Source organism: Panicum virgatum, chromosome 3N (genome assembly GCF_016808335.1).
Source record: "Panicum virgatum strain AP13 chromosome 3N, P.virgatum_v5, whole genome shotgun sequence".
NCBI classification, from domain to species: Eukaryota; Viridiplantae; Streptophyta; class Magnoliopsida; order Poales; family Poaceae; genus Panicum; species Panicum virgatum.
The window spans coordinates 21,511,174-21,533,413 of record NC_053147.1 but is presented as its reverse complement, the minus strand read 5'-3'; the positions used below and the strand labels follow the sequence as shown (position 1 = coordinate 21,533,413).

The following is a 22,240-nucleotide window of genomic DNA, read 5'->3' as shown; positions in this document are numbered from 1 at the left end:
CGGACGCACGAGTTGACCACTTCTTTGAGTAAGCTTCCCCCACTCAAGCTAACCCTCACGCCGCCGAATTGATGATGATGGTGGTGGTGGTGTGGGCCGATGGCTGGCAGCGTGCCAAGGCCACCTTGCGTGCGCGTGCGTCAGGACGGGCGTGCGCTGTGCTCGAGTGGAGTCTCTCCTCTGGTCGGCTCGGAACTCGGAACAGCTCCGCCACCTAGAGCGGCCGCTCGCGACGGGCTCGGGCTGGTTGGCTTCTCCGATGACGCCGGTGGCCGGTGGTCGGCCGGCCCTGGGCTGGAGGACGCGTCGGAACCGGATGGCGCGACGGCGACCCTCGTTCGCCAAACACGACCGCCTGCCGCCGCCGGTCATCAATTCGGTCACGCCGTGCGCCCGCGCGCGTCCCTTTCGGTTTCGGACGCGCCTGGCCAGGCGTGTGGCGTCTCCACCACCACCCTCGTTCTCCTCGCGCACGGACTCGCCTCCGATTCCCTCCCTGACGCGCCCGTGCGCGTTGCCTCCGTGGAAACCTTATTTAAACGGGAAGATGTTTGGAATTGTAAATCGTCAAAAAGCTCCATCACCAAGGGGGGAAAAGGCACGATTTTTCGATTTTCTCAGGCCCGCTCGCCTGCTTGCTTACACGGATTGCGCCGGCCGGTAGCGCCCCCCCCCCCCCCCCCCCCCCCCCCCCGGGAGAAGCAGAGTTCAAAAGGGAGGGGCCGGCGCGGCCGCGGCCCTCGGGCTTGCCGATCGACAGCGAGTTTCGCGCTGGGATTTGGTAATTTCTGGTCACCCAACCCCACAAAACCCCCCGCGAAACCCACCCGCATTTCCTCCCACCCGTGCTCGCCAGCAAAACCCCCCATCTTCCTCGGCCCAGCCGGAGCCTGCCTTGCCTGTCCCCGGTTGAGCTCGGCGAGGGCCTGTGAACTGCGAAGCGAGGCGGCGATGGTGGGGACCTACGCGAACGGCGGGTCGGCGGCGGAGGAGAAGCTGGACGAGCTGCGGCGGCTGCTGGGGAAGTCCGACGGCGACCCGCTGCGGGTCGTCGGGGTGGGCGCCGGGGCGTGGGGGAGCGTCTTCTGCGCGCTGCTGCAGGACGCGTACGGCCGGTACCGGGACCGGGTGCAGGTGCGGGTGTGGCGCCGCGCGGGGCGCGCCGTGGACCGCGCCGACGCCGAGCGCCTCTTCGAGGTCATCAACGCCCGCGAGGACGTGCTGCGCCGCCTCATCCGCCGATGCGCCTACCTCAAGTACGTCGAGGCGCGCCTCGGGGACCGCACGCTTCACGCCGACGAGATCCTCCGCGACGGATTCTGCCTCAACATGCTCGACACGCCGCTCTGCCCGCTCAAGGTCGTCACCAACCTGCAGGAGGCCGTCTGGGACGCCGACATCGTCGTCAACGGCCTGCCGTCCACGGAGACCAGGGAGGTGTTCGGGGAGATCGGCAGGTACTGGAAGGAGCGGATCACCCAGCCGCTGATCATCTCGCTGGCGAAGGGGATCGAGGCGTCGCTCGACCCTGTGCCCCGGATCATAACACCCACACAGATGATCAGCAATGCAAGTGAGTTCTTTACTCAATTCTCGTCGTGATCTACAAGTACCACTATGTTCTCATGGTTGAGGTACTAGTTTCTTTAATCTCGTAGCTATCACATTTGTGGAAGTAGTAGGGCTAACAAATTTTAATTGAAGATTTAAATGCTGCTCAGCTGGATCAGATACAGCAGCTCTGGAATCTTCCTGATGAAATTTTCTGGATAGTCATGATCTGTACCTATGGTCCCTCATATTTATTGCATATTTGATGATTATATGGTACTATATTCTTTGCCTGTTGTTGAGTATTGGAAGTTCAAAAGCTAGTTAAGCCCCTTACTGAATGGTGCATCTTGCAGTTAAGTGAGTGCCCATGTGCTATGTTTGCTCTGCAGGGCTTCCCCTTCTGAACATGTAATACAGTTTAGCAAGGTTTATCTGAACTATTACTGAACATTGCATGTTCTGGTTTCTACCCACCACATGTGATGTTTCTCCTGGATTTATTTTACTGAACTGAAATTGGCATCCTGAACATTAACTCAATTCCATATGTTGTTGCATGCATTTAAGGTTTCCCCTTGTTGTATTGTTGGCTTTAGCCTGTAGTTGTTGATCATGGATTCTTATTGCAGCTGGAGTGCCTTTGGAGAACATTCTGTATCTTGGAGGCCCAAACATTGCTTCTGAGATTTATAACAAAGAATATGCAAATGCTCGCATATGTGGAGCTGACAAGTGGAGGAAACCTCTTGCAAAATTTTTGAGGCAGCCCCATTTCATTGTATGGGACAACAGTGATCTCATTACTCATGAAGTCATGGGCGGCTTAAAAAACATATATGCCATTGGTGCTGGTAAGTTTTTATTTGCTGTTTTATCTTTAAAGTGACTTGAAAAGTTTTCATCTGGAAAAATGGAACTTTCATTTGGGTCCTCCCTTTATCCAGTTCACATGAGATACTTGATGAGATCATTCCATTTTTCAGCATTGAACCAATAAAATTGCTATTTTGGCATCGTTGTTTTTTTTCGTCCTATTTAATTAAGTATGCTATTTGCATTCACTGAATGCTGCTGCAATGCTACAGTCTCTGCCAAATGTAATGTTGCTTAGTTTTTCAGACGGTACAAACTCATGCTGAAGCTAATACAGTACACACAGCTCTCATGTCATGGATTAGGAAAAATTAAATCCAGTAATTAACACAATAGACCTGGGAGAGTTTGTCCATATTCTTTGCCCACTTTTACCTAATTATTCTGGAGTCTAATGTATCCATTCATGTTGCTGAAACATCATTTTATCATGCAGGTATGGTGGCAGCACTTACCAATGAGAGTGCAACCAGCAAATCAGTGTACTTTTCACTTTGCACATCTGAAATGATATACATCACCCATCTTCTAGCGCGAGAGCCTGAGAAACTTGCAGGACCCTTGTTAGCTGATACATACGTCACACTGCTGAAAGGCCGTAATGCATGGTATGGGCAGAAGTTAGCTAAGGGAGAATTGACCCTAGAAATGGGGGACAGCATCAAAGGCAAAGGGACTATCCAGGTTTGTGCTGCCAGCCTGCCATCTTTTATAATATAAAGTTTGTGATTTCGGGGTGCCCTTTTGGTATGGGGTAGCTATGTGCTGACCATTATTCACTTCTGCGATTCAGGGTGTTTCTGCAGTCAATGCATTTTATGAACTCCTGAGCCAGGGAAGCCTATGTGTGATGCATCCAGAAACCAAGAAGCCTGTTGCTCCTGTTGAGCTGTGCCCAATACTCAAAACGCTCTACAAAATTTTAATCAAGAGGTTAGAATCTTGGAAAATTCGTGGATTGTCCGCTGCATTCTTTGGGGGTACATTTCTACTGTCATGTCAAGCGCCTAAAGAGCTATTTCATTTATTTTTTTTGTCTGCAGGGAGCTTGCGACTGATTCCATTCTTCAAGCAATACGAGATGAATCAATGTATGATCCACGGGAAAGAATTGAGATGGCACAGCGTCAGTCCCTTTACCGGCCATCTCTTCTTGGCCTACCTAAAGGAGATGCCAAGGCTTAGAGATGTCCTTTATGCAGTACGCATTTGCTATGAACATGCAGAGGTGTTTGCTGGTCTCAAGATCCTTCTTTGCGTGCCCCCGAAAATGTGCGTTGTCTGTACACTAGAGAGTTCGATGGTGGTATATTAGGATGTCAGGATACACTTTATGGCCCATGTCTGTACATACGTCTTGTTGTGATTCAAATTTATTTGTTATCTAGACTGGAATAAAGATATGTCTTCCTTTTCGTTTATGAGGGCTTTGGAGTCTCATATTGGTTTTCCTCAAAAAAGTCTCATATTGGCTGACTGGCTGTAATCATAAGCAGCAAACTATGTTCTCCACTGACATGACATGAACAGATGAATGCAGCAGAAAACGTTCTAAGTAATAATTTATTGGAAAAAGTCTCCTTTGCCTCCCTTAACTATCGACCCTCAACTGCAAAACCGGATATCCACCCTCCTCCAACTATCAAAACTGTTTGCTTTACCTTCCTCAATGGTTTTATAGGCTGTTTTACATTTATTTTCATACAATTTTCTCTCTCATCTCTTTTTTCACTCAATTGAGGCAGCAAATGTGGTTCAAAAATCATAAATATTGGCATAGTGGTAGAGGAGAGTAGGAAGAACCCAATTTTGCAAAGTTAAAGCTAAAACAATTTGAAAATTAAATTTCAAAAAAATAAAGAATTGAAAATTTATTGAATTTTTAAGGCATCAAAATGAGCTCCATCTTGGACAAAATTTGAATTGTATGACATATATTAGAGGTAAATCACTAGGGAATTTTTGTGAGTATAAGTTCTCTAGCAAGGTTTATTATGAAGGGTCAAATTTGAGCCAAATTTTATAATTTTATTTATTTTCACATAATTTAAAATATTCTCAAGAATTTGCGTATGTATAAATCAAATATGCAAATAAATAAAAATGATTATATTTGGCTTAAATTTGACCCCTTCTAAGAAGCTTAAAATTTTTCTACATAACCTATACTCCCAAAATTCTTTAATTATGCACCTCTAATATGTATCATACAATTCAAATTTTGTCAAAGATGGAGCTCATCTTGATGCTTTAAAAATTCAATGAAGTTTGAATTCTTTATTTCTTCAAAGTTTCAAATTTCAATTTTGTTTGAGTTCAACTTCAAAATTTTACAAAATTGTGTTCTCTATACTCTTATCTACCACTATGTCAATTAATATAATTTTTTATCCACATTTGCTATCTCAATTGAGTGGGAAAAAAAAGAGAAAGAAAAAATCTATGAAAATATGTAAAAACTGCTTGTAAAACCGACGAACGAGGTAAAACAAACAATTTTGATAGTTCGAGGAAGCTGGGTACCCAATTTTGTAGTTGAAGGAGAAAAATCAAATTTTTGCGATAGTTGAAGGAGGTAAAGTTGATTTTTTTTCCTAATTTATTAGGCATTTTCACTTACGGGCTAAAGTAGGCCCATTGGAACCAAATGTTGGCCGTTCAAGGCCCATATAGACTTTGTCATGTGTGGTCCAACTACAGCATGTTAAAAATCTCAAGTGTGGTCCAACTACAGCATGTTAAAAATCTCAACATGAAGATAAGAAGGCCATGTTTTTATTCCTAAGAGGCCTGCTCGTCCTGTTTTTACTCTAAAAAGTATAGCATGTCGGACCCATGAACAAAAGTAGGCCCACTTTACAGCCTTAAATGGTTTACATCGTCATCGAATGATCAACCACAACGAAGCACCACTGATTTCTCTTATAGATGTTCTCGTATGGGCAAGCGCACTTCATCACCAAAAAAAAGAAGAAGAAAATCTAATGTAGTAGCAGACATCAGTTCTACCGCTACAAAAACCATTAGATTCTTAGATTCTCAGAGATGAAAAAAGAAAGAAAGCTGAAGCAGTAAGATGACCTGTTTTGGCAGCAGGATCCACATGCCAACGCCATGGACGAGTTCTTGGCTTCTTGCACGATGATCCAGTGTTACTGGCGCTGCTAATCACTCGGCCTCTGTCTCTCTGATAACAAGCGAGCAAAGGAAGGCGACATGCCATGCCAAGAACCGCGTCCCAGACCCACGCATCGTTTTCACACTGCCTCGCCTTTCGTTTCGCGAGACAAGCGGGGGATGTCAGATGTGATGTCTGCATGATGCTGAGGTGTGCGTCGCCGGCCGAACGCGTTGGGCCATTACGATTGATCCGGAAAGAGGTTCGGCGCTTCATCACTGTCGATCTAGCGGCGTTAGCTGCCCATTAATTCTTTGCGTCTCGTAAGGGTTCGTATCCTAGTGGTTAATACGTCTCGTAAAGATCTGTAATCTAATAGTTATAAGTCTCGGTAGTATTTTAAGTCTTGAGTTCGACTCGTCGTGGAAATGAAAATTTTAGAATTTAACGATGTTATGTTTTCTCCTCGATAGTCGATAGCAAGGCGTCTGTGGTGACTTCATCAATCTCGAGGATTTGCCGATTCAATCTTTGAAAATGCTAATAGAGATAGGGTTGGTGACTTCATCAATCTCGAGGATTTGTCGATTCAATCTTTGAAAATGCTTATAGAGGTAGGGTTGGTGACTTCATCAATCTCGAGAATTTGCCGATTCAATCTTTGAAAATGCTCATAGAGGTAGGATTTGCGTATGTGTGTTCATTAATGTGTACGTGTGTTGTCAGTGTCTATGCATCTCAGCTTAGCATCCTAACGCAACTGTCTTGTGCTGCCGTTCAGTGGTCATGCTATCTTTGGGCATCGTCCATTCGTTTTCCACATCAATGCAGCTAGGGATGTAAACGGATTGAATATGAACGGATATTATTGATATCATATTTGTTTTCATATTTTTATTCGAATATGGATTTTATATGAATAGTGTTAGTTTTTTCCAGATAAAATTGTAATAGATATTAATATTATAAAAATGTAACTTCTAGTATTCGGATACGGATCAGTTACGGGTATTGAATATTCGGAATTTGATACAAACAGATAAAAACCCTTCCAAACCGGATCGAGTTCGAATACAGTCGGAAAATACCCGTACACCATCCCCACGTGTTTGGGAAAAACCAAATAACCAATGCAACGGCCATTTGCCCTGCCTGCAAACCCTACGAGATGCTGAGATCTCAACGCGGCTCTTCAGCATTCCTCACCAGATGGGGACTGGGATGGCTGCCCCCGCTTCACGGATTCACGCGCAAATACTCTCATTCCCTGGCCCTACAGGCTACAATCCTACACTACAGGCGAGTAATGAGCTCATCTTGGCAGGTACGGTCGTCGGCTGGGATCTCCGTTCAGGCGGAACAGCCACTTCTGTAGCAGCCAATAGGCCCAAAACAGATGAGATGATTCCTACCCCCAAACGCCCAAACCTATCGCAATCCGTAGCCATCATAGCACCATGGTAGTTCACGACGTATATCTGCCGCCTAGCAGCTTGGCTTTTGTGCGTGCTCACACCAGGCCCTGCCCGTGCACGGTGCATTATTGCGTGCAGATATTGACATCAGCAGACAAACATATCTTATTAAGGATTGCACGTACGCTTGCAAGTTAAGCTGACAAAAACTGTCAAGGAGCCGACGTGCAGTGCAGCTCCTGCGCTGGACAGGCCGGCTGGTTGATTAATTAGTCAGTGGCACCAAAATTCACCAGCGAAGAAAGCCCAAGCAGGCACAAGAGCGTGTCCCAGCTGCTAGCTCGCCATAGTTTGCAAGCGGAGCCGCTTTCCCATGCGCCATCTACTACTACTACCACCACTTGCCTTTATTTATTTCACGAACCCGCAATTAGAGCAAAACTAATGATTTAGCCTGCTGGCTGTAAAAAATTTTGTAGCTCATCTCTTAGCTTACTTGTATAGTGGTTTAGCTCTCCACCATTAATACATGACTCGCTTGTCTGTCTCACAAAATTTTTTGATTCTTATGTCGAAGCTGGCTGTAAACTTTGAGATCACTTCTCTCTTTTCTTCTCTCTCCCCCCCCTCAGCATTTAACATGTTTATAGTCTACCATAATACTTGCTTTTAATCATTCCCCTGTGAAACAGTAAAAGTAGATGCGAAAATAATGGCACGCGCACTTTGCCACGCGAATCCAATTTGACAAGCGCTCGCTACCTATATTCATGGCGATCGATCCAACTGACTACCCCTCCACTGGTCCTCGTGCGTGCGTAATGACTAATGAGCCTCACTAATATTCATTTCGTTTTCCTTTTCGTGTGGCTCCGCCTCACATGCCTGGCCGGCTGCCCGACTGAAACGCCACCGCCGGGGAGGCAGCTCGAGTTCTGCCTGACGCGCGCGTCTATCGGAGGCAGCTCGAGTGGCCCAGCGTTTTTTATTCTTTTGAATTTTTTGTTATATAACAAAGTTGGTGAACAACTTTGTTGAATATAAGTATAAAAGTTGTGATGAAAAATTATCTCATAAGAAATTGTAAGTATAAATTATGCATAAAAGTTGTGGTCCAGCGTTGTCTTCAATTTTCTGGGTGTGGGCGTGAAAACATTGTCATTATTTGTGATGAAAAATTATCTCACAAGAAATTGTAAGTATAAATTATGAATAAAAGTTGTTTGTAAAATTTCTTTAGCAACAATTTTTGCTTAAAAGATTGTATGAAAAAATTTGTACGTCAAACTTTTATATATAAGTTTATAAATCTCTGAAAATAGAAAGAAGTGGAAAATAAAACGTTCTTAAAATGGAAAATATGAGGCTGTCTGAGATCGATTGCTAGCAGTGCTGCTGGCGCGCGCTCGCCAATTAGAAACGCCCACTTTGCCATGGGCTCGCGCAATCGAAGTTTTTTTTTTGACACAGCATGCGAATGTACCTGTATTAAACTGAGATGTACGGTACAAAGACCCAAACGCATACGCGTACAGGTACACAAAGGCAGGATACAGAGTACACCTGCTCCACCATACGTTTTACACAAAGGCCCCTAGAAAACATGAAAATTACAACCAAACCCCTAGAACCTCTGTGAATCCGACTCCGCCGCCGCCGAGCATCGCCAGCCACCGCCGGAATCGATCTCCGCGAATCCATGGCCCGCCGGAACCCGTCGCTGCAAAGCTTTGAAGAGAGCTGCAAGAAACACTCGCTGCGAACGGCGAGATGAAGCTACCGCGGGAAGTCCATCGGCCGGGGACGCACCCCGAGCCCCGGTGGCCTTGGAGCCAGATCCACCGGCGACGACCGGAACCGCCGCGAGAAACATGGATCTGCTCCACTCTCCTGCTTTCCACTAATCCTGAAGTATGCTCTGTATCCACCAAGCAAAAGGCCGATGAACTCACCTCCACGGAAGGACGATGAGTCGCCGGCAAAGAACATCTCCTATACAACGGCTCCACCACGGGAGCACAACCTCCACGGACCCACCCGAGCCGCTGGAGAGAAGCAGCACAAGGACGGAGACGAGCCCGAGAGGACTTATTCCGACGCGTCGCCGCCGCCTCCGCCTCGCCGTCGACGCCTGGACACCGACCCCTAGATCTACTAGGACCTAACCTACCCGTGCCGCACGGCCGGAGCCCGGCGGTCTCTGCCCCCTCCCGACAGCCCTGAGGCCATCGGAGGCGGAGGAGACCGGCGACTCCGCCGGCGGCGACCGTGACCCCCTTTTTCGCCCCTCTCAAACAGTAGCAGACGCGAGAGCTTTCCAGAGAGAGAGACGTAAGCCGATGAGAGGCAATCTAAGTTGAACTAGAATGAACTCGGGATTTTTTTTGAACGAGTCTGTGGGTCAGTTTCAAGACTTGCTACTGTTGGGCTGAATGTATGTGAGTTGTAAGTTATTGGACAAGGCCCAAGAGGCCCATATGTATATGTGTAAATGTACTCAGACTCTGTACCGTGGAGTAGACTCCAGAGAATTCACCAAATCTCTTCATGGTGTCAGAGCCGGCCGTGGCGATGGCGGTGGCGACCTCTGGCAGGCGGATGCCAGTGGTGAGGTCGTGAAGAGCTGCGCGGAGGAAAGAGTTGCAGGAGGAGAGGCTCGCGTGGGAGAGTTTTGCTTGCTGGAGGCCATCTTGCTGCAGCGGAAGGACAACAAGGCACCCAGGTCGCAGGCCTACAAGCCACATCAGAGGAGCCTGTGGTAGCAGGTAGAAGCAGGGGCGTCGCAAGGTGAGGTGTTGATCTGCAATCAGAGGCTGCAAAATAGGGAGGATTTGGTGCTGCTTGTACTTGCTGCTGGAGTCTTGTTCTTGTGAGTGAAAGGGTGCTAGAGGGTGCTGGTTATTTGGGTTGTTTGGACTGCTAGTTGGTACACAACATTATTTGTGGAAGTATCTGCAGCTAAATTTCTGCCGGAACATGGGGGATAATCAGGGGATTGAGCAGATATTGGGCAAGCTAGTCGATTTGCTTACTGAGAAGAAGAATGAGGCTCCGTCTGCGAGCAAAGTGAGTGTGCCATTATATACAGATGCAGTCCAGAAATTGGAACTCACGCCGAATGATATCAAATTGGAAGGCATAAGGAATTATTTAGCTTGGTCCAGAAGGGCATTATTACTGTTAAAGGCAAAGAAACTTGAAGGTTTCGTCAATGGAAAGGCAGCTGAACCCAAGGATAAATCAAGTGATGAATGGAAAGCCTGGGATGCTACTAACTCTTTGGTAGTTGCCTGGTTGTTGAGCTCGATGTTGCCATCTATTGCTCGATCAGTAGACACAATTACTACTGCATATGGTATTTGGGAATCACTGTCAAAAACATATTCTGGTGCGGGGAATGTGATGTTGTTGGTTGATACAGATGATAAACTCTACCATCTGAAATAGGGGGAGCTATCTTTGATGGAGTATGTAGCAGAGCTAAAGCGGTTATGGGCTAATTTGGACCACTATGATCCAATTGAGTTGCCACACCCTGATTGTGTTGCGTGGGTGAAGAAATGGATCGAAAAAAATGAGTTCTCCAATTCTTGAGGGCCCTCAATTCAGAATTTGAGGGGAGGCGTGCATCTCTGTTTCATCAATCAAGCCTCCCTAGTCTAGAAGAAGCTATTGCTGCTATGGCACAAGAAGAAACTAGGCTAAAGATAATGAAAGAAAATGTTCCAGCCCCATCCCGTCCAGCTTATGTTGTAACAAGATCTCAAGAGACTAGAATATGCTACAATTGTGGTGATAAGGGTCATTTGAGTAGGGACTGCAGTCAACCACAAAAGGCTTATCGCGGAAGAGGAAGAGGCAATGATAGGGGTACACCGAGGGGAGGTCAAGGTCATGGTGGAAGAAGAGGCTTTAGAGCCAATTTTGCTATGTCCGAGAAAGGTGCTTCAGACTTGGTCACAATTTCAGCTACAGAGTTAGGAGAGTTAAGAAAGCTGAAGGAAAACAAGAACAACTCAAAATCAGATGACCATGGGACAGTGTCAACTTCAACTGATAATGTTGCGAATTTTTTCCATTATGATGCAGGTATGAAAAAACAAGCCTTATTGTCCACAAATCATTCTAATTCAGGTTGGATATTAGATTCCGGTGCATCTAGATATGTCACAGGCATGTCAAGTGAATTTACATCATATATGCCATATTCGCACTCTCATAAAGACACAATCCAGACTGCTGATGGAACATCTCGACCAATTAGAGGTGTTGGTACAGTGCAATGCACTCCATCCATAACATTACCATCAGTATTATATGTTCCATCATTCCCAGTTAATCTGGTTTCAATAAGCTCATTGGTTGATCAGATGGACTGTCAAGTTTTTCTTGATCGTGAAAATTGTTTAATTCAGGAAAGGAAGACTGAAAAAAAGACTTGGGATTGGAGTTCGTCATAATGGGCTATGGTATCTTGACAGAAGGAAGACAGATAAAGCGATATGTCATGCTTTGTCAGCTACTGCAAATGAAGATGAGGCTAAGGTAATGCTTTTGCATTGTCAGCTGGGACATATATCTTTTGATATTATGAGTAGAATGTTTCCTGAACAAATGTGTAAGGTAGACAGACATAAATTACTATGTGATGCATGCGAGTTTGGGAAACACACAAGAACTTCATATGTGAGTAGGGGATTGCGAAGTGTGTCACCCTTTATATTAATCCACTCAGATGTGTGGACTTCTCCGGTTGTTTCTCTAAGTGGAATGAAATATTTTGTGACCTTTATTGATTGTTACTCTCGCATGGCATGGTTATATCTCATGAAACATAAAAGTGAGGTGCTTAACTGCTTTAAGGATTTTTGTGCATTCATAAGAAACCAATTTAATGCTCATGTTCATATTATTAGAACTGATAACGGGTCGGAGTATGTGAACAATGAATTTAGAAGTTATCTATCTACTGAGGGAATATTACATCAAACCTCTTGTTCTGATACACCCCCACAAAATGGAGTGGCGGAAAGGAAGAACAGGCATCTCTTGGAGGTGGCTCGTTCACTCATGTATACTATGAACGTGCCTAAGTTCTTTTGGAGTGAGGCAATTATGACTGCTACTCATCTTATTAATCGCATGCCATCAAGAGTGCTTGGTATGAAAACTCCATGTGAAATGATTTTCGGGAAAAATGAGTTTATTATTCCACCAAAGGTGTTTGGGTGCACGTGCTTTGTTAGGGATCATAGACCTACTGTTGGGAAATTAGATCTTCAAGCTATTAAGTGCATTTTTATTGGCTACTCATCTGGGCAAAAGGGTTACAAATGTTGGAGCCCATCATTACGTCGTACATTTGTGAGTATGGATGTCACTTTTAGGGAATATGTTCCTTTCTATGGGGAGAAAACAGATCTGAGTGGTATTTTTCTTGATCTTGATTCTTCCGATACATGTGAGGTTGGTGATGAGGAAAATGGAACATTAGGGACTAAGGATGTTGAGGAATTGAGGAGGAATACAGTGATTAGTGGTCTGATTCCATGTCCGGTGGTTGTAAGTAAACCAACAAATGTTGAGAGGGGGAGAACATCACACGCTGAAAGAAATCTGCAGGTGTACACGAGGAGAAGAAATCCTTCTATACAACCTTCATCTGTTAGTGATGAAGATGGTAGCCAGGTGGAGTAACCACAATTGGAGGAGCAAGAACAACTTCCAATTAATGATAATAAGGTTGATAATCCATTACCATCAATGGGTGAAGATATCAGCTCTTCTATTGATCTCCCTATTGCTACAAGAAAAGGAATGAGGAGTACAGCAGGAAAACCTCCAGAGAGAGATGGCTTTTAAGATGGCATTGAGATCAACAATGATATAGCTAATTATGTCTCATATGAATCCCTGTCTTCTACCTACAAAGCTTTTGTAGCATCATTGCAATCGGTAGCAATTCCAAGAGACTGGAAAGAGGCAAAGCGAGATCTGAAATGGAAGGAGGCCATGCTAGAGGAGCTAGCAGCACTTGAGAAGAACAATACTTGGGATCTTGTACCTTTTCCGGTGGACAAAAAAAGTGGTTAGTTGCAAATGGGTATATACAGTAAAGCAAAATCCTAATGGCAAGATTGAGAGATACAAAGCAAGATTGGTAGCAAAAGGGTATAGTCAAACATATGGCATTGATTATGATGAGACATTTGTACCAGTTGCAAAGATGAGCACTGTTAGAACATTGATCTCTTGTGCTGCTAACTATGAATGGCCATTATATCAATTAGATGTTAAGAATGCATTCTTGCACGGAGATCTTCAGGAAGAAGTTTATATGGAAATTCCACCTGGGTTTGATACTGCTCAAACTAAGGGAAAAGCATTGAGACTGAAGAAATCTTTGTATGGTCTCAAGCAATCGCCAAGGGCATGGTTTGATCGCTTTAGGCGGGCCATGTGTAATATGGGATACAATCAATGCAATGGGGATCACACTGTATTTTATCACCACTCTAAGAATCGAGTAACTATTCTTGCGGTGTATGTGGATGATATAATTATCACTGGAGATGACACTTTGGAAATAGCTCGGCTGAAAAGGAATCTAAGCAAAGAGTTTGAAGTCAAGGATCCCGGACAACTTCGGTATTTTTTTGGGAATCGAAATAGCAAGATCTCCTAGAGGTATTGTTCTTTCACAACGGAAGTATGTACTAGACTTGTTAAATGAGACAGGTATGCTTTGATGTCGTACAACTTCTACACCTATCGAGCAAAACCACAAATTATGTGCTCAATCTGGAGATCCGGTGGATAAAGAGAAATATCAAAGACTTGTAGGACGTTTGATTTATTTGTGTCATACAAGGCCTGATATAACATATGCGGTAAGTGTGGTGAGTCGATACATGCACGATCCTAGGAGTGGGCATAGGGATGCAGTCTACAGAATCTTGCGATATTTGAAGAGTAATCCTGGAAAAGGACTATGGTTCAAGAGAAATGGTCACGTAAATATTGAAGGCTATTGTGATGCGGATTGGGCAAGCTGTCTAGATGATAGAAGGTCGACATCTGGCTATTGCGCGTTTGTTGGAGGAAATTTAGTATCATGGAGGAGAAAAAAACAACCAGTAGTGTCTCGGTCAACGGCAGAGGCAGAATACAGAGTCATGTCCGTGTGTTTAAGTGAGATGTTATGGTTGAAGAATTTATTATCCGAGTTGAAACTAGGGGAAGTTTTAATGAAGCTCTGGTGTGATAATAAGTCAGCGATTAACATTGATAATAACCCAGTTCAGCATGATAGAACTAAGCATGTTGAGATTGATCGCTTCTTCATCAAGGAGCGGCTGGATGATGGAACACTTAAACTGGGTCATGTAGCTTCAAGTGAGTAAGTAGCTGATTGTTTAACAAAAGGTTTAGGAGTTAATGAATGTATGTTAGCATGTAACAAGATGGGGATGATTGACATATATCACCCATCTTGAGGGGGAGTGTTGGGCTGAATGTATGTGAGTTGTAAGCTATTGACAAGGCCCAAGAGGCCCATATGTATATGTGTAAATGTACTCAGACTCTGTACCGTGGAGTAGACTCCAGATAATTCACCAAATCTCTTCAGCTACGTCGTCATGGTGTGATCCTTTTAGTTTGGAGGTCGCATATGCAGTGTTGTACACCAGTTGTCCTTCTTGTTTTTTCACCTCAGAGAAGAAGCAGCTTCGTGTCCTTTGTTTTTAGCTTTACCCTGGGAGCTGAATTATTGCTTGCGTCGCGTGGATTGGCATACTTGTCCAATTCGGTTACAGCTCTTGTAGGCGTGTGAGGGGAGTAGCAAGCCTTCACGGGAGGTTAATTTACCGTGAAGGAAATGGTCACCGTCCACCACTCACCAGGTTTGGTACACTGCGTTGGACTTGGACACCTAATCTCCAGAACACGGCAGATGGGGCACCGGTAGGCCTGTATCCGCGTGTTGACATTTTTGTTTCGCGCTCCACGTACATCGCCATCTTGCGATGAAGCCATCGTTTTCTTTTCCTTGTGGCATTTGCATTGTGTCAGAAATCATTTCGATCTCAAGTACAGTGTGCATGCCATCTTTGATTTGGCGACCTAATCTTTTGGTGCCCGACGACCTTTTTATACAAATCTTGCAGAGTTTGTTTTCCTTCTTCTATTTCTTGTCCTTCACTGGAATTGATATGGCTCAGTTTTTCTTCTTCAAAGATTTCTTTTTTTTCTAGAGAAAGCTCATAATAAATATGGCTGCGTGCCTTTGTAGTACTTTTTTGCAGTTGAGTATCTAAAGGCCTCGGATAAAAAAAAATAAGGTAGTGTTTTTCAGAGTCACTCGTCGCGTGAAATCTGGCGTACAGATTGCTACGTACTCATCACGTAGATTGGTGCCCAAAAGAAAATAATCGATTTGCATCAAGAAGTCACCTCTTCGTTCACCTCCATTGAACTTGACTCCATTGAACTAATTACACAGTTTGTCTATAATTTGCGAGACGAATTGAATTTTTTGAGCTTAGTTAACTCATGATCGGACAATAATTACCAAATACAAACGAAAGTGCTACGCATCTAAACAAGGGCTTCATCACGCTTGCTTCTCTTTTATTTCCTCTGCAACATTAATAAATCATCACATTTTCATGACGATGCGGCTTCATTCTCCTGCTAGCCTAGGTAGAGTTTGAAATCACGCTAAATCATCCAAACGCGTCACATAGCCATGCATGAGGAAGCATTTTCTGAATAATCTGGCAAAAGAATCTTGGTAACTTCTCTTGACGCAATAATGCCGATCTAAATTTATCAAAAAAAAATCGAAATGAAATTGTATGCGGCTAATTATGCAGAGAGATTCCTGCGAAAAAAAACACGCAGCTGGACAGTCTCGTCGACAACCGCTTTTCAGTCCCCAGAAGATACACAGCCAGACACACGAATCCGCCGTTAAATCGCCATCAGGAGGACACGGTCAGCGCCACCCAACTGCCCGTTCGCGCCGGGCCGTTCGATCGCGCCCACGTGGCGGGGCGCGGACGCCCCTGCGCCGTCGATTCTTCTTCTTCTTCTTCTTCTTCGGTCACCTGAACGCATCCAACCGCAGCTTGGACCGGCCCAGCACGCCCCGCGCACCCGTGCATCCATTCCCTGCCTCTGCCTGCAGTTGCTCGGCCGAGTCGTGCGGTTTGGTGGCTTGCTGCTGGTGCTGGTTCCTTCCTCCCCCGTTTGGTGGTGGGGCCCGCTTCTGGCGCGCACGTACGTAACCGAGCAGTTGCTGCGCTTGCCCGTTGCCTTATATAAACGGAGCACAGGCGCTGCAGCAATGGAGGGGGGAGAGAGCTTCAGAATCCAGCCTCAGTTCAGACATCAGAGTTCAGGCCAAGAACGGAGAGTTTCAGAAGGGAGCTAGAGAGAGGGAGGGTTTTCTGAGTGCTCCGGCTTGCGGTGGTGCGGCGAGGATGGTGTCGGCTGCTGCCCGTGTGACGAAGGCGGCGGCGCCATGGGTTCTAGCTTGCGGCTTCCTGCTCTGCTTAGCAGGCTTTCCCGGTGAGTTCACTTCAGCAGACGGTTCAGTTCACCTGCGCTTTCCCTCCGTTTCGTTTCTTCTGTTCATTATGCGACCGGTCCGCCTGCACTTTCTTCTGTTTAGTAATAATGGTTGCATGGTGCTTCTGTTGCTTGCACTGTCCGATGGCGTGTTCGTCGATGAACAGTTCACCTGCACTTTTTTTTTCGTCTGCTTAGTTAGTTCGGAGGTAGATGGGTTACTGATCCTACTATGTTTGCTCCAATACGTATTTCGTTCACTCTTTCCCATCCTGTTTCTTCAGTTCACACCTCACAGCAACCTTTTTCCAGTAACCTGCCTAGGCGTCTAGCTAATTTCAAGAGCAGCTCTTGATACCTCCCTTTCTCTGCACTGCAATTCTGCTGGTCAGATTGATTTTTTTTAAACCCTCGCCCTTCGCTTTTCATGTTTTTTTGGTTCGAGCTTGCACTTGCACCCACATTAGGATAAACGGTTTTCGTTACGGGATACTTTAGGATAAAGACGGCGCCAAATGGTTGCACGGATTATTTATTGCCTGCTAGCAGAGCCGTAGAGGTGGTTGACAGGTTTCTCCTTTGTGTTCTTGGTTGGGTCTCTTGGGAAATTATAATCAATCAGGGCAGGGCAGGGCAGGGAAAAGATTGATTGCATGATTGGTTTCATGGTTCTGTTGTTTACTCCACACCTACGTCGATACTTGTTTATGGAATCTCGTATATCGCTTAATCTCTTCATATTTTTATGCGAAAGATATTTAAACTTTGGAAGTGAACTTATGTTTGTATGAAAGAACTGGCCAATTTGTAGTTTGCTGCACGTTGCTACCAGGCCAATTCTGTTCTTTTCACTAATACGGCATGTCGGCAGATACATAGAGTGAAAAGGTTGCCCACACGCGTGCCTAAGATCCCAAGATAAACTTCTTTTTTCTCATTAGTTAGCTGTTAGATGCTACATCTCACCTGATTTACTAATCTGCCGAGCACTCTTTTGCGTGAGGAAATGGAAAGGCAGGGCCCTTTTCAGCTCGTGTTTATGTCTGTTTGTCAGATGTTGATATCGTCTGAAGATGACATGGAATCACTGTAGCAGAGACGAAGAGGCCGTATATGTGCACATCCTTTTTATTCCGGGATTTTCCCTGAATAGGCTATCCAGTGCATCAGGGGGCCTAAAAAGATCACTTGAAATGAAGAGACTATAGTACTGATTACGAAATACCATCCTGGCCGAATGAGAAATATTAGAGGCGAAAGACTTATTTTAATTTCTTTGAAAGACTGCTTCTCCCGTGCACGTTTGCACCTTTCAAACTTATTTCGATGAATCTATATACTAATTAGGGCATCTTACCAGTAGTTGGATATGAGCCTAACTGCAAGAGACTTTGGGCATAGAATCCATCCCCTAAGGCCTACTCAATCTAGCAAATAATTTTGAGTTTTTATTCTAATCTCTTGATTGAAAGTGATGTGTTCAGACCTTGACACCAAGTTTTATGTTCTTCTTTTCATAAGCATATCTTTGACTATTGTTTGGACCTTGACACCAAGTTGAAAAAGTATCATCCATTGCCTACTTTCGTCAAGTTGTACGAATGATGGAGTTGGCGTTGCAAGCCCTAGGCAGAAAAACGTAAAAGAGATGTGGAGTTGTGCACGGAAACGGAATGGGGCTGGGCTTTGGCCTCTTTTTCTATAAAAAAAAAAGGGGAATTTTGCTATGAGACACTTAAAATATGTGAAATTGGCTGTGGGACACTGGAATATTTTTTCTTTGTTGCAGGACACTAACTAACACTGGGAGGTGGTGTCCTACAGCGAAGAAAAAAAAGGGCAATGTCCCACGCCAATTTCACATAAGTGGAGTGTCCCACAGCAAAATTTTCCAAAAAAAAGTTGTGCACGGAATTAGCTTTGAAATTTTGTGGATCCAGTTCTTCCCCTGCAGATTTGTTGGCTGCCCCCCAACTACTCCCTTCGCTGTTCTTGGATAGGCTAGCTAGTTGGTTTCAGTCAGAACCTGCTACGTTTTTCTTCATCTCATAGTCATACTGGCAACAGTTTGGAGGTTGCAAACTGCTCCAACTGATGAATGGATTAGTAGAAAGGGACATTTGTGATAAGATCGAATTCTTCGATGATCCAATCTAATTCTGATGATCCAGTTCTACATTTTGAATCCTGATGATCCAATCTAATTCTTCGATGTGCGGATGCAGGAGCTGAGGGTGCCATTGGCGTGAACTACGGCATGGTCGCCAACAATCTACCGGCGCCGGAGCAGGTGATCTCCATGTACAAGGCCAGGAACATCAGCTACGTGCGGCTCTTCCACCCGGACACGTCCGTGCTCAACGCGCTCCGGGGCTCCGGCATCGGCGTGGTCCTGGGCACGCTGAACGAGGACCTCCAGCGCCTGGCGTCCGACCCGTCCTACGCCGCGTCGTGGGTCGCCACCAACGTGCAGCCCTTCGCCGGCTCCGTCCAGTTCCGGTACATCAACGCCGGCAACGAGGTCGTCCCGGGGGATGCCGCCGCGCACGTGCTCCCGGCCATGCAGAACCTCGAGTCCGCGCTCCGTTCCGCGGGGGTGGGCGGCGTCGCCGTCACGACGGCCGTGGCGACGGCCGTGCTTGGCGCGTCGTACCCGCCGTCGCAGGGCGCGTTCTCGGAGGCGGCGGCGCCGGTGATGGCCCCGATCGTGTCGTACCTGTCGTCGAGGAACGCGCCGCTGCTGGTGAACGTGTACCCGTACTTCGCCTACTCGAGCAGCGGCGGGGAGGTGGCGCTGGGGTACGCGCTGCTGTCGGCCGGCTCCGGGGCGGCGGCGTCGGTGGCGGACGGCGGGGTGGTGTACACCAACATGTTCGACGCGATCGTGGACGCGGCGCACGCGGCGGTGGAGAAGGCCGGGGTGCAGGGGCTGGAGCTGGTGGTGTCGGAGACCGGGTGGCCGTCGGGCGGCGGCGAGGGCGCCAGCGTGGAGAACGCGGCGGCGTACAACAACAACGTGGTCCGGCACGTCGGCGGCGGCACCCCGCGGCGGCCCGGGAAGGCCGTGGAGACGTACCTGTTCGCCATGTTCAACGAGAACGGCAAGCCCGAGGGCGTGGAGCAGCACTTCGGGCTCTTCCAGCCGGACATGAGCGAGGTCTACCACGTCGACTTCTCGGCGGGATCCTCCTCCTAGGCTCCGCCGCCGATTATTGTTCAGAGTTCAGAGACGGATCGGGTCGACTCCGAGCTGCTCGCGAGTCGCGACGCTAGATCGAGCACGGTGGCTAGGCGTAGCGGTAGCGAGTACTTCGTCCGTGTGTGTACAGTGCCGCAGCATATCGGTACACGGCGTTATCTCCCCCATGGATTTGTCTTCGTTGTTGAGCACATTGCTGTCGTGATTAGTGATGCATTTATTCAGCAGTACTGCTTCAGTATGCTTGTTCGTCTCTTCTCTTTCCTGTGCTTCTCGTGCTCTGCCGCCTTCTCAGTTTTTTTTTTCCCTTTAGCATTCGTGAGCAGCATATGGATCGAGTTCAACAATGCATCTCCTAAAACATGGCTTAAAAACACACGAGATCAATTTTGTACTTTGCATCTAACGACAAGGCAAAAAAACATCTCGAAAAAAAATCGAAAAAGTACTCTGGCCCAATAATGTCTGAGCGAAACGGAACCGCGGTCCAGGCCCATTGGGCTCGGATGACAGCCACGTACAAAGTTTCCGCAGGACACGTGGCTATCCACTCCGTGGGACAACAGTACTGTAGAAGAACATCCTGGTGGACTGAGGAAGCGAAGAGAGAACCGCAAAAGGCAAAACGATTCCGCACGCTCCGGTCGAAGCGCGGGGGGAGCGCAGGAAGGAGAGGGCGCGAGAAGGCGCGGGTGTCGGTCTTGAATCTTCTCTCCTCTGCACCTGAGCCTGCTGATCAGCCCGGTGAGTTGCGATGGTGCCTTGTTATCGGCTAATTTCCTCGCGTACTTTCTGGTTGCTTACCCTAGCGATCCGTGTGGGCTTGGGGGCGGCGTTGGTATGCTGATTGGTCGCACGAGACTGTTCTTCTTGCAAGTTAGGAGCACTGGACGCGGTCGGCACGCGATGCTTGTGGCTGTGGTGGGGAATCGAGATGGGGAGGCGGGCGGTGTGGGGGTTCGGCGCTGGGATTTCTCGATGCCCTTCGCTGAGAAGGGGGTAAATTCGGATTGTCTGGACTGAAAACGAGTCTGTTCTGATTGAAGTACAACGGTTTGGTGATTGGTGGAGTGTGCGGAGTGCATTGGATACCTAGCAATTTTTTTTTTCTTGTGGTGGTTGTAACAGATTTACACCGAGTTAGAACTGACACGCTAGTTGACTGAACTTTGTGGTTCCAATGATCTTGTACTGAATTAGTAGTTTGGATACTGATTCACTAGTTGTCTAAACTAGATACATAACGCGTGCCCACCTTAATAATCTGGCTGGAAATTTCTCGTTTTTTAAGTTCAAATAGCAGGAAAAAATGAGGTAGGATGTGTAAGATGAAGTTCTCATGCTATTCCAAGAAGTTACCAAATAATGCTGGTACAATTATCGGTGATTTAGCGATACAGTTTTCTTGATTGAGGTCTGCAGGCAGATTTTTGTTTTATGATTGGCCTCAACGGGTGGTGGAAGATGGTTGCGCTTTGATTCACCACAAAGGCACAAACTATGGATTCCCTGTTGCACTTAAAACTGGTCAGCAATTTGTTCAGTTTGTGTCAAAAAAAAAAGTTAGCTTGAATGATAACCTTACTCCAGTGGATATTTAGGAGAATTAGCTGGAAGTTAAAATGGTATTACTACTACTCTCTCCTGGTGTGGAGAGGAATAGTTTTATTGTTCTAGCGGTTAACTAGTTTTATCTGTGTGACACTTGATTCCTGTGATATACATAGCATTGCCTAAGCCATAGGATGATCCTCTTTTCACATTTCTGAGATACCATGGTGTGATTAACCTCATCCACAAAATATATATTGAAGAGTTGTAATTGATTTTTTATAGCTGTGTATTATGTGATATTCTTGCTAGAAATCTCACATCTGCTAGTTCATCCCAGGCATGGATGGAAAGAACCTTGGCAATGAACAACAAGCTCAACAAAAGAAGCGTGATGCAGTGACAGACAATGTTCCAAGCCTTGATCAAGAGGCCTTGAAACAGTTCTCAGATTCAGATGCTGGAAACATCAGTCCGGCAAATGGCCATGAAGCTGATGTCAACATGGAAGCAGCCATCTCCACAGAGGATGTCATGCGAGCCGGCGGGTTTGGAGCAAAAGACGACATTGGCAGTGTCCTCCCAACAGCTATTGATTCCACTGATTTCGAGGCCTCGCTGCGGGATGCCCGTGACTTTGAAGGTGAGAAAGAGGCACCATCACATCCTGGACTGGGCTGGAAGGGGGAGGGAGGTGATTATGGGAGCAAACCAACAGATGTGCCGCAGCAGTTACCGTGATATCTAACCTTGTAGGCTAGTCCAGCTTCAGAAAACACTTGCTGTGTTCCCAAGAGCTGCAGTATGTTTGAACCTTTTGCCACAATGGTTTGTGTGTACCAATCTCTGTTGTTTCAGACTTTCAGTGCTGTATGAACACTCAGGTCACGGTTCTCGACTATTGTCCACTCTGTTGGATGCCTGCTAATGTATACTTCAGCCTGTTTTTTTTTTAAA

The 22,240-nt window shown here is 46.2% G+C and overlaps 3 protein-coding genes across 3 annotated transcripts; all 3 read left to right on the top strand.

The window, feature by feature from the left end:
* The first annotated feature begins 681 nt into the window (after positions 1–681).
* On the top strand, positions 682–3,848 carry LOC120665054 (probable glycerol-3-phosphate dehydrogenase [NAD(+)] 3, cytosolic). Its single transcript, XM_039944477.1, has 5 exons — positions 682–1,573; positions 2,184–2,405; positions 2,864–3,111; positions 3,221–3,360; positions 3,471–3,848. The coding sequence occupies exons 1-5, from the start codon at positions 952–954 to the stop codon at positions 3,610–3,612; spliced, it is 1,374 nt and encodes a 457-aa protein (XP_039800411.1). The 5' UTR covers positions 682–951; the 3' UTR covers positions 3,613–3,848.
* Positions 3,849–16,060: 12,212 nt separating this feature from the next.
* Positions 16,061–19,982, top strand: LOC120665053 (putative glucan endo-1,3-beta-glucosidase GVI). Its single transcript, XM_039944476.1, has 2 exons — positions 16,061–16,533; positions 18,759–19,982. The coding sequence occupies exons 1-2, from the start codon at positions 16,446–16,448 to the stop codon at positions 19,727–19,729; spliced, it is 1,059 nt and encodes a 352-aa protein (XP_039800410.1). The 5' UTR covers positions 16,061–16,445; the 3' UTR covers positions 19,730–19,982.
* Positions 19,983–20,287: 305 nt separating this feature from the next.
* LOC120665051 lies at positions 20,288–22,240 on the top strand. Its single transcript, XM_039944475.1, has 2 exons — positions 20,288–20,476; positions 21,624–22,240. The coding sequence occupies exon 2, from the start codon at positions 21,626–21,628 to the stop codon at positions 22,022–22,024; it is 399 nt and encodes a 132-aa protein (XP_039800409.1). The 5' UTR covers positions 20,288–20,476; positions 21,624–21,625; the 3' UTR covers positions 22,025–22,240.

What these genes read in the sequence shown, in the direction of transcription:
- LOC120665053 (XM_039944476.1), top strand. Translation starts at nt 16,446, where the DNA reads ATGGTGTCGGCTGCTGCCCGTGTGACGAAGGCGGCGGCGCCATGGGTT. An exon ending in CTGCTTAGCAGGCTTTCCCG is followed by an intron (nt 16,534 to 18,758) that starts GTGAGTTCACTT and finishes GTGCGGATGCAG; the next exon opens with GAGCTGAGGGTGCCATTGGC.
- LOC120665054 (XM_039944477.1), top strand. Translation starts at nt 952, where the DNA reads ATGGTGGGGACCTACGCGAACGGCGGGTCGGCGGCGGAGGAGAAGCTG. An exon ending in CATATATGCCATTGGTGCTG is followed by an intron (nt 2,406 to 2,863) that starts GTAAGTTTTTAT and finishes TTTATCATGCAG; the next exon opens with GTATGGTGGCAGCACTTACC. An exon ending in TACAAAATTTTAATCAAGAG is followed by an intron (nt 3,361 to 3,470) that starts GTTAGAATCTTG and finishes TTTTGTCTGCAG; the next exon opens with GGAGCTTGCGACTGATTCCA.
- LOC120665051 (XM_039944475.1), top strand. Translation starts at nt 21,626, where the DNA reads ATGGATGGAAAGAACCTTGGCAATGAACAACAAGCTCAACAAAAGAAG.